General features: G+C 45.7%; 1 protein-coding gene across 1 annotated transcript in view; it reads right to left on the bottom strand.

Annotated features, from left to right (window-relative positions):
* Positions 1-12,234, bottom strand: part of GALNT9 (polypeptide N-acetylgalactosaminyltransferase 9) — a 274,101-nt gene extending 261,867 nt beyond the window's left edge. The window contains exon 1 of the mRNA XM_083150046.1: positions 11,262-12,234. Coding sequence (XP_083006172.1) covers positions 11,262-11,502 — 241 coding nt within the window. The 5' untranslated portion in view covers positions 11,503-12,234. The remainder of the gene's footprint in view (positions 1-11,261) is intronic.
* Positions 12,235-12,579: the final 345 nt, after the last annotated feature.

The following is a 12,579-nucleotide window of genomic DNA, read 5'->3' as shown; positions in this document are numbered from 1 at the left end:
TGCCTATTGATGGATGAACAGTCTGTCATTTATTCATTCATTCAACAATCATTATCCTACTGTGGCCACACACTACATGTATGAGACTGAGAAGACTAACATCCCACAATGTTTGGCTGTGCACATTTTTTACCAATTATGGTAGCTCTACATTGCTAATTTACCTACTCATCTCTATGGATGGGAATGAGGGGAAAACTGTGCCTAATATAATCTTTCTCTCTCTCTCTCTCTCTCTCTCTCTCTCACTCTCGCTCTCTCTCTCTCTCTCTCGCTCTCTCTCTCTCTCTCTCTCTCTCTCTCTCTCTCTCTCTCTCTCTCTCTCTCTCTCTCCAGTATTAATATACATTTATTTAAGCTTCCCCAATCTATCCTAGATTTATGATGATGGTCTTGAGAGAGGTCATCATAAGGGGTAAACATTGAATGTGAAAATGTGGCAATGTTACTATTATTTTAATGATATGTTTATATTGGCTATGAGCCCGTTATATGAGGATTTCAAATTCACCTTCTTAAAAAGAGTGATTCAAAAAAAACTTGGAGCAAAATACTGTACACACTTTTTTCATAGGGTAAACTGTTTTAAATACATGTGAAACAAGAGGCATAAATGCCAGTTGTGGACTTACACAAAGAAAATACAAGTGATGACTTTGAATGCAGTGTTTTCTACTCAAAAGCTGTGGAAGTAGTCAGAACCACAGTTTGATTTTGATTCCAATATGATTATTTGAGGATATTCTATTGTTAATACTTACTTATTGTGTACACATATCCTTTGATAGGTTACTTAACCCCTTCCTGACAGAGCTAGTTTTTGCGTTCCTGACAGAGCCATTTTTTTCAAATCTGACATGTCTCACTTAAGTGGGGATAACTTTTTTTTGCTTTTACTTATCCCAGTGATTTTGAGATTGTTTTTTCGTGACACATTGTACTTCAAATTAGTGGTAAATTTGGGTCGATACAGTCTGTGTTTTTTTGTGAAAAATACCAAAATGTCGTGAAAAAATGGAAAATTTAGCGATTTGCAAAATGTTAAATTTTCTGCTTGTGAGACAAATAATCATACCACTCAAAATAGTTAATAACTAACATAGACCATATGTCTACTTTATATTTCCATCATTATTTCAACTTCCTTTTAATTTTTTTGGACACTAGGAGGCTTACAATATGAATAGCAAATTCTCAAATTTTCAAGAAAATTTCAAACACTGATTTTTTTAGGGACCAGTTCAGTTCTGATGTGACTTTGAGGGACTTGTATGTGAGACACCCCCATAAATGATGCCATTTCAAAAACTGCACCCCTCACAGTATTCAAAACAGCATTTTGGAAGTTTGTTAACCCTTTAGGTGTTTCACAGGAATTAAAACAAAGTGTAGGTGAAATTTCAAAATTTCATTTTTTTTTCGGATTTTCAATTTTAATACATTTTTCTAAGGAACACAGTAGATTTTACTAGAGAAATGTGACTAAAAATTGATTCCCCCAATTCTTTGGTTTTCATAAATATCCTATATGTGGCCCTAGTGTGCACGGTGACCAAACCACCGGCTTCATAATAGAAGGAGCACCTACTTGATTTTGGAGCCTCCTTTTTATGAGATTATTTTTTAGGCACCATGTAGGTTTCTAGGCACCATAAGATGCTAAAAGTTAGGAACCCCCCCACAAGTGACCCCATTTTGCAAACTACACCCCTCAGGGAATTCATCTAGGGGTATAGTGTACATTTCAAACCCCCAGGGGTTTCACCAATTGTGGTACAACTGGGCAGTGAAAATGAAAAAAAATTATTTTTCATTTTCACAGCTCAGTTGTATCAAAATTGGTGAAACCCCAGGGGGTTTGAAATGTACTCTATACCCCTAGATGAATTCCCTGAGGGGTGTAGTTTGCAAAATGGGGTCACTTGTGGGGGGGTTCCACTGTATGGGTGTTTCGGGGGTCATTCAACCAGAATCTGTGCTGCAAAATCCAAAAATCACTCCTTCCCTTCTGAGTCCTGCCATGCACCCAACCGGTATTTTTTGGTCACATGTGAGGCATTGCCGTACCCGGGAGAAATTGGGGCACAGATTTTGGGGTGCTTTGTCTCCTTCATTCCTTGTGAAAATGAAAAATTTTGAGCCAGATCTGCATTTTTGTGTAAAAAAATTTATTTTTTTACACAAAAATGCAGTTCTGGCTCAAAATTTTTAATTTTCACAAGGAATGAAGGAGACAAAGCACCCCAAAATCTGTGCCCCAATTTCTCCCGGGTACGGCAATGCCTCACATGTGACCAAAAAATACCAGTTGGGTGCATGGCAGGACTCAGAAGGGAAGGAGTGATTTTTGGTGGTGGAATGAATGGCGGGTGCTATGTCGCATTAGCAAGACCCCCGAAGCACCAATACAGTGGAACCCCCCCACAAGTGACCCCATTTTGGTCACCAGCTTTGGGAGGGGGGCTGGCGCTGCGGCTGGCGGGGGGGTGGGAGGGGTGCTGGCGCTGCGGCAGCCGGGTGGGTGGGAGGGAGGGGGGCTGCCGGGTGGGAGGGGGGGGGGGCTGGCGATCGTAGGTGATCGGTGCGGTATACGCACACACACACACACACACACACACACACATATATATATATATATATATATATATATATGTGTGTATATATATATATATATATATATATACATATATATACATATATATACACACACATATATATATATATATATATATATATATATGTGTGTGTATATATATATATATATATATATATACACATTTGCACATTTTTTTTTATTTTATTTTATTTTTTAACTTTTCCAGCAGCAGCATGATGCTGCTGCTGCTGCTGCTGCTGCGGGGGGGAGGGGGGAGGAGGGGAGCGCAGCGTGCGCTCCGGACGTAGCGGTGGAGCCGCTGGAGCTGCTGCTGCTGCCGGGTGAGTGCCCGGCGGGTGGGAGGGGGGTGCTGCCGCTCGGTGGTGATCGGTGCTGCACCGATCACCACCGATCCCTGTGTTACCGAGCGGCTTAGCCGCCGGTAACACAGGAAACGCTGTGAATGGCTGTTCAGATTTGAACAGCCAATCACAGCGATCGCCGACCGGGGGGGGCACCCCTGCCCCCCCTGGGCGACGAGGGGGGATGTCTGCTGTCAGGGACAGCAGACATCACCTAACTGTCACTGCGTCTCTAGACGCAGTGACAGTTTGAAGTCATGACGTACATGTACGTCAAATGTCGGGAAGTACTTCCCGACCATGACGTACATGTACGTCAAATGTCGGGAAGGGGTTAAATATATATTAGTGGGAAGTTGTGAAATACTTGTGAACACTTGGCAATACAGGTCGAGTATCCCGTATCCGAATATCCGTTATCCGAATTATTCCGAAATACGGACATTCCAGAAAGTGAAAAAAAAATTTTTTTTTGCTAAAAACTCACTGGGGACATATGTAACAGCATCACTGGGGACATGATATGTAACCGGCACTATATATGTGCAAGACAATGATTGCTTGGCATTCAAATTCAGTGCTGAGATAGTACACACATTTTGTTTCACGTTTTGAAACCTTGTTTTTTGAACAATTAAAATATGTTTGTGTGTATTTTATGTGGTAATAAAATATATTTGTGTGTATATTATGTGTTTATACAGCATAAATGCAAGATACTTCAAAATACATCATTGAAATATTAAAATATTCCGAAATACGGAATAATCCGTTATCCAAAATTCTCCTGGTCCCGAGCATTTTGGATACGGGATACTCAACCTGTACTATAATAGAGAATGCCAATAAATCAATGCTTCCCTGTTATAGACTCCAGTGAAAAAGAATAACTCAGATTGGCAGCCTTGTTATCATTAACCTCACTGGTGTCTGGAGGACACAGTAAAAAGAAACTAGCCATTACAATGAAGTGGCTTAAGGGACAAACATTTGTTTGCGCAAAACATTTTAATTACAGTAATGCTGTATGAATATCTGAGCTAAATACATTGGGCCATAGGGCTCAGTAGATATTTGTGTCTTCACGTAAGATGAACAGGAGTTACTGAGTTTCTTATATAAAGCAGACATGTTCACTGACACAAAACTAAAATCATACTGTAAACTACAAACATCTTAACGAAACAGTGCACAAACAAGCAACAGACCTAACCCGGTACAAGCCTTGACCAGTGTGACAGTTTGCTTTCTATTTAGCACAGTAATACTTCAATGCAAACAGCGGTTTTATAGTGTTCAGTGAATGTGCAGTATTCAATGCTCCCAGTTCGCTTTTTTTTTTGGCGAGTATGTTGTTATTTCAGCGATAAGCGAAGTTATCTCGCTTAAAATGGTCCTCGCTCTATTCGACACCGTGGTTTCGCCATAAATATATAGCGAAGGTCACTCTGTTCGCCACATGGTCCTCGCCATTGTTCGCCGGAATTCCACAAGGGGGATTTTAGCATCTCTCGCCAAAAGTGTATTTAATCAGCGAGTGGTGTTTTTTTTTTTTTTTTGTGAAACTCGCCGTATTGTCCTCGTCACCTTTTTTAGGTGAACGTGAGAGTTTTCTTTTGTAATGTTTTTTTTTTTTTTGTATAAGGTTTAAAAAATGCCGGAAATGTACTTTAATGGATTTATTGCAAATGCCATAATGCTCTACTCCTCAATTAATTTATTTAGAATTAAACATGTTATTTTTGTGGTAACCAATAAGAATTCAGTTTGTAATGCTCCCAATTATTTCCCATGATTCCTCTCTTCTTCCTCACTCCTTCGTTTGGCCTTTGAGGAGAAACACAGCTTTTGCAGTTTGCTGATTGGAATAATTTTTGAGGGTAATTTGCATTTCTCTGCAGTTTTTGATAAATGACTAGGACAATGGAGCCCTTTACTGACACTATTATCATGTTCATGATCAATGCCAGTGTGGAGGAGGAGAGAGATCATGAAGATGGTCGTAGTGCTCATGCAAATGCTCCATTAGGTGAGTCAGCTCCGGTATCAATTCCACGTCCACGCCAGTATCGTACTAGGCGTGAACTGGGCGATCTCACTGAGGCACAGGTGATTATCGCTTATCGTCTCAGGCAATCCATATGCTGTATTATCTGTTGGAATCTGACCTGGTTGCTTGGAATCGGGGAAATCACGCTCTCACTGGTTTTCAGAAACTGTTGGGTGCGTTGCATTTGTTTGCATCTGGCACATTCCAGCCATCTTTGAGCCAAACATGCAGTTTCTCACAGCCCACCCTCAGCCCACCCGCTGTATAGACCAGGTCATTAAGGAGTTCCGGAAAATTACGACCCAGTTTATTAAATTTACAGATCAAGACAGCTGTTAGAATGAGATCAAATTTGGCTTTTATTAAAAATGGAAATTCCCCAATGTTCTGGGCACGATCGACTGCATCCATGTGGCGTCCAGACCACCTCGCGATTCGGAAGAATGTTTTCACAATTGTAAAAACTTTAATACCATGAACATGAACACATTTCAATGATGACACTTTGAACAGGTGGATAAGAATACTGTGCCCCCCCCCCCAACATAAAACACCTTGCAGGCAGGCCCCGACAAAAACCACAACAAACTGCACCACAACCCAGAACAAGGCACTGCCCTTCCATGCAACAGCCGACGGCACCCAAACCAAGGTAGGGGAGCTCATGGACACCCCCCCCCCCCCCAAAAAAAAACACCTTTCATGCGGGCCCTGAAAAAAACATGAAAAACTGCACCACAACCGAGAACGAGGAACTGCCCTTCCGTGCAACAGCCGACGGCACCCAAAGCAAGGTAGGGGAGCTCGGGGACAAATCCCCAACATAAAACACCTTTCAGGCAGGCCCCCCCAAAAAACCACGACAAACTGCACCACAAGCCAGAACAAGGCACTTCCCTTCCGTACAACAGCTGACGACACCCAAGCCAAGGTAGGGGAGCTCGTGGACACCCCCCCCCCCCCCAAAAAAAAAACAAACCTTTCATGCGGGCCCCGGAAAAAAACACGAAAAACTGCACCACAATGGAGAACAAGGTACTTCCCTTCCGTGCAACAGCTGACGGCACCCAAACCAAGGTAGGGAAGCTCAAACTGCAACACAATCCAAAACAAGGCACTGCCCTTCTGTGCAACAGCCGACGGCACCAAAACCAAGGTAGGGGAGCTCGTGGTTCGCCCCCCAACAAAAAACACCTTTCATGTGGCTCCGAAAAAAACCATGAAAAGCTGCACCACAACCGAGAACAAGGCACTGCCCTTGCATGCAACAGCCGACGGCACTTAAACCAAGGTAGGGGAGCTTGTGGACCCCCCCAACAAAAAACTCCTTTGACGCAGGCCCTGAAAAAAAACACGAAAAACTGCACCACAACCCAAAACAAGGCGCTGCCCTTCCGTGCAACAGTCGACGGCACCCAAACCAAGGTAGGGGAGCTCGTGGACAACCCCCTGCCCAACAAAAAACACCTTGCACGCAGGCCCCGAAAAAAACCACGAAAATTGCACCACAACCGAGAACAAGGCACTGCTCTTCCATGCAACAGCCAATGGTACCCAAACCAAGGTAGGGGAGCTCGGGGACACACCCCCCCCAACAAAAAAACACCTTGCAGGTGGTCCCCCAAAACAAACCACAAAAAACTGCACCACAACCCAAAACAAGGCACTGCCCTTCCGTGCAACAGCCGATGGCACCCAAAGCAAGGTAGGGGAGCTCGGGGACAAATCCCCAACATAAAACACCTTTCAGGCAGGCCCCCAAAATAACCACGACAAACTGCTCCACAAGCCAGAACAAGGCACTTCCCTTCCGTACAACAGCTGACGGCACCCAAGCCAAGGCAGGGGAGCTCGTGGACACCCCCCCCCCCCCCCAACAAAATACACCTTTCATGCGGGCCCCGGAAAAAAACACGAAAAACTGCACCACAATGGAGAACAAGGCACTTCCCTTCCGTGCAACAGCTGACGGCACCCAAACCAAGGTAGGGAAGCTCAAACTGCAACACAATCCAAAACAAGGCACTGCCCTTCTGTGCAACAGCCGACGGCACCCAAACCAAGGTAGGGGAGCTCGTGGTTCACCCCCCAACAAAAAACTCCTTTCATGTGGCCCCGAAAAAAAACATGAAAAGCTGCACCACAACCCAGAACAAGGCACTGCCCTTCCATGCAACAGCCGACGGCACCCAAACCAAACCAAGGTAGGGGAGCTCATGGACACCCCCCCCCAAAAAAAAACACCTTTCATGCGGGCCCTGAAAAAAACATGAAAAACTGCACCACAACCGAGAACGAGGAACTGCCCTTCCGTGCAACAGCCGACGGCACCCAAAGCAAGGTAGGGGAGCTCGGGGACAAATTCCCAACATAAAACACCTTTCAGGCAGGCCCCCCCAAAAAACCACGACAAACTGCACCACAAGCCAGAACAAGGCACTTCCCTTCCGTACAACAGCTGACGGCACCCAAGCCAAGGTAGGGGAGCTCGTAGACACCCCCCCCCCCCCCAAAAAAAAACCCTTTCATGCGGGCCCCGGAAAAAAACACGAAAAACTGCACCACAATGGAGAACAAGGCACTTCCCTTCCGTGCAACAGCTGACGGCACCCAAACCAAGGTAGGGAAGCTCAAACTGCAACACAATCCAAAACAAGGCACTGCCCTTCTGTGCAACAGCCGACGGCACCCAAACCAAGGTAGGGGAGCTCGTGGTTCGCCCCCCAACAAAAAACACCTTTCATGTGGCCCCGAAAAAAAACATGAAAAGCTGCACCACAACCGAGAACAAGGCACTGCCCTTGCATGCAACAGCCGACGGCACCCAAACCAAGGTAGGGGAGCTTGTGGACCCCCCCAACAAAAAACTCCTTTGACGCAGGCCCTGAAAAAAAACACGAAGAACTGCACCACAACCGAGAACAAGGCACTGCCCTTGCATGCAACAGCCGACGGCACCCAAACCAAGGTAGGGGAGCTTGTGGACACCCCCCCCCCCCACACACACACACACACACACAAAAAAACACCTTGCAGGTGGTCCCCCAAAACTGCACCACGAAAAACTGCACCACAACCCAAAACAAGGCACTGCCCTTCCGTGCAACAGTCGACGGCACCCAAACCAAGGTAGGGGAGCTCGTGGACAACCCCCTGCCCAACAAAAAACACCTTGCACACAGGCCCCGAAAAAAAAAACACGAAAACTGCACCACAACCGAGAACAAGGCACTGCTCTTCCGTGCAACAGCCAACGGTACCCAAACCAAGGTAGGGGAGCTCGGGACACACCCCCCCCCCCAACAAAAAAACACCTTGCAGGTGGTCCCCCAAAACAAACCACAAAAAACTGCACCACAACCCAAAACAAGGCACTGCCCTTCCGTGCAACAGCCGATGGCACCCAAAGCAAGATAGGGGAGCTCGGGGACAAATCCCCAACATAAAACACCTTTCAGGCAGGCCCCCCAAAATAACCACGACAAACTGCACCACAAGCCAGAACAAGGCACTTCCCTTCCGTACAACAGCTAATGGGACACAAGCGAAGGTAGGAGAGCTCGTGGACACACCCCCCCCCAACAAAAAACACCTTTCATGCGGGCCCCAGAAAAAAACACGAAAAACTGCACCACAATGGAGAACAAGGCACTTCCCTTCCGTGCAACAGCTGACGGCACCCAAACCAAGGTAGGGAAGCTCAAACTGCAACACAATCCAAAACAAGGCACTGCCCTTCTGTGCAACAGCCGACGGCACCCAAACCAAGGTAGGGGAGCTCGTGGTTCACCCCCCAACAAAAAACACCTTTCATGTGGCCCCGAAAAAAAACATGAAAAGCTGCACCACAACCCAGAACAAGGCACTGCCCTTGCATGCAACAGCCGACGGCACCCAAACCAAGGTAGGAGAGCTTGTGGACACCCCCCCCCCCCACAAAAAAACACCTTGCAGGTGGTCCCCCAAAACAAACCACGAAAAACTGCACCACAACCCAAAACAAGGCACTGCCCTTCCGTGCAACAGTCGACGGCACCCAAACCAAGGTAGGGGAGCTCGTGGACACCCCCCTGCCCAACAAAAAACACCTTGCACGCAGGCCCCGAAAAAACCCACGAAAACTGCACCACAACCGAGAACAAGGCACTGCTCTTCCGTGCAACAGCCAACGGTACCCAAACCAAGGTAGGGGAGCTCGGGGACACCCCCCCCCCCCCCAACAAAAAAACACCTTGCAGGTGGTCCCCCAAAACAAACCACAAAAAACTGCACCACAACCCAAAACAAGGCACTGCCCTTCCGTGCAACAGCCGATGGCACCCAAAGCAAGGTAGGGGAGCTCGGGCACCCCCCCCCCCCAACTAAAAACACCTTTCATGCGGGCCCCGGAAAAAAAACACGAAAAACTGCACCACAGCGGAGAACAAGGCACTGCTCTTCCATACAACAGCCGACGGCACCCAATCAAAGGTAGAGGAGCTTGTGGATCCCCCCCCCACAAAAAACACCTTTCACGCGCCCCCCCCCCCCAAAAAAAAAAAAACATGAAAAAGTGCACCACAACCGAGAACAAGGCACTGCCCTTGCATGCAACAGCCAACGGCACCCAAACCAAGGTAGGGGAGCTCGGGAATACACCCCCCCTAACAAAAAACACCTTGCAGGCGGTCCCCCAAAACTGCATCATGAAAACCTGCACCACAACCCAAAACAAGGCACTGTCCTTCCGTGCAACAGCCGACGGCACCCAAACCAAGGTAGGGGAGCTCGTGGACACCCCCCCCCCCCCCCCCGCAACCAAAAACACCTTGCACGCGGGCCACGAAAAAAACACGAAAAACTGCACCACAACCGAGAACAATGCACTGCAACAGCCGACAGCACCCAAACAAAGTTAAAACCACCACCACAAATGCCATTACAAACCAAAAAATAAATATGTTACATATCAGAAAACACATTTTCAATCAAACAAATTCAACAAGCACACACCTAGCACACCACCTGCCATGGCATTGCACATTGCAGAACCAAACCTTAAAAACAAACAATGCCTACACCGTAGGAAAACCCCTACACGCACAAAAAAACACACCCAAAAAAAAGAAAGAAAAAAAAACAAGCATAGGTCTGGAAACCACCTGGAGCACAAACCAAAAGCCACAAATATTGCAAAACAATCAGAATACCATTTAAAAATACACTTAAAACACAGCAACATTCTGCAGCCATAAACCCCGTTACAATGGACACACAGCCATTAGAAAATGTTAAAAAAAACAAGTCAACAAATAAAACTAACCTTAAGAAAAAACGCTCCTCACTTCTAAATCCACTGAACACGGTCCACAGGGTACTCCGGGGGTGCAGTCTCCGCAGCTCACAGCGCCGTTGGGAGCAGGGCGCGAACAACCGTGGGAAACCAGATCACTCCGGCTACACGCTCGCCCAATTATGCAAACTTCGCTCAGAGAGGCAGTGAGCTGGTCACGCATTGAATACGGTGAGGATGACACATGACAAAAAGAAGGAAAGTGACGAACGCTATGGTGAGACCAAAACTGCGAACAGTGAGCCGCACTCGCCTAAGCATTGAATACTGGCCAATGTGTTTCCCAGATAAAGGAGAAGGTTTCTGGTAAATTCTTTGTTGCTGTTATATTTCAACTTCATCCTTACAACTCTCACTATTCGCTACATGCAATAAGGTAGCTGGACCCCGTAACATGTACTGATGCAGGCACTTAGCCAAGGTTAGCGGACGTGCGTGTATTGAGGAAATGGAAAGCAATCAATTATCTGCGATATGGACGTTGAGTTTATTTAGCTTGTGCATGAAAGGTCACAAGCCACGTCTACCCGTCACTAGCACAGTGATGATGACATTTTCCCATCTTTTGATTATTTTTGTTTAGACTGCAAAGAAAATTCATGTTGAACTCAGCAACATATGGACATGTTATGTCCAGAGTATAATTCTTGGCATATTTCTCCAGGTCTCTCATACTGTACATAAGGCTTCGATATTCAGTATATTATAGCTCAGTCATAAATATGTATTATACAAATGCATTTAAATATACTGTACATTACATTGAATCTATCTATGATTATCGTAACATATTCCACACAATTTAATGAGCCATGTAAAATGAAGGCATTGTAACAATAGGCGTAGCAAAGTAGAAAAGATAATTGCTAATAAATCCACATATGAAACTAGCATTACAGTTATATACATGTGACATTTTACCATTGAGTTGGTTGTAAACTACTTCTTCTAGGTGGTCCAGTCTTTGCAAAATAGATTCTCTGTCCACCAAAGCGCCCACTTTCGTGTTTCTGCTCCTTACTCTGCGGTCAGAACTTCTGACAATCTGCACCAGCTCCTGGGACCTGTCCTGGATCCTGCAGTAAACGGAAAACAGGATGATCCCCACGAACACCAGGATATTCACAGTCAGCAAAGTTTTGATTTTCCGTGCCACCGCCATGAAACCTGCAGAGATCCAGCATCAGGGCATCCCAGCTGAGGTCAAGCATTTACTCCGAGCCCCAAAAGAGCAGTCCAGAAAACAGTACACCAAGTGGCATATCACGTTCAGCAGACAAAGGATCTGCTACATTGGAAACTGACCCTTCAGCACCATAGACATAGCTACTGGAAACAGGTTCTACCCAGCCTATAGAGATAAGGGCATCTACAGGAAAGCATTGCTGACAATCTTCAGGGACCGTATAGAAATGGTATAATGACTAGGCACGGGCAGTGGGTTAATAGAACACGTTCCGCAAGCCACAGGAGCTGTTCTTTCAGCACCACGTCCCTCCCATAGCTCCGGTGCTCTGTGTTACTCTGGTACAAGGAGAGAGGGAGCTGTTCTTTCAGCACCGTGTCCCTCCCATAGCTCTGATGCTCTGTGTTCCTCTGGTATAGGGAGAGAGGGAGCTGTTCTTTCAGCACCACGTCCCTCCCATAGCTTCGGTGCTCTGTGCTGTTCCAGAATAAGGGAGAGACATCTGACTGCTTCTCTGTTGTGGAGGCTAAGCCTGGGCTCTCCAGATAGCAGTGTCTTATGCTATGGTAGACAAACATTTACCAGAAGGTTAATATAGTCAATATAGGATTTGGAAGCTGAGTGGCTGTCACAGTGCTTTTTGTGGTTTGAATGAAATATTCTGATTGTTCATATAATCAATGCTTTATGCAATTAAGCATGTGTATGTATGATTCTATGTGTGTTTGTAGCTATGCCTGAATGTATGTCTTTGTCCCAACATAGAGCGCCTGTGCAGTGTGACGTAGTCAAACAAATACTCATCAACATTCACAGAATACAGCCAGCCTGAAACCTTCTCGGCAAGCTTGTGTCTCTCTCATGATTGCACTTGTTTTGTAAGCAAACAGATAGCCACAATATTGGTGCTCACTCTCCCCTATCTCTGAATAATAGCAATTATAGTATAAGGAGTACAATTCTGGTCATAATATCTAATTACAGATGGCATGTGTGTGTGTATATGTATGTATATATATATATATATATATATTTATATATATATATATACAC

The sequence above is a fragment of the Crinia signifera genome, chromosome 1 (assembly GCF_055691185.1).
Source record: "Crinia signifera chromosome 1, ASM5569118v1, whole genome shotgun sequence".
NCBI lineage: Eukaryota > Metazoa > Chordata > Amphibia > Anura > Myobatrachidae > Crinia > Crinia signifera.
Note: the sequence above shows the minus strand (reverse complement) of the source record. Positions and strands in the feature narration are given on the sequence as shown.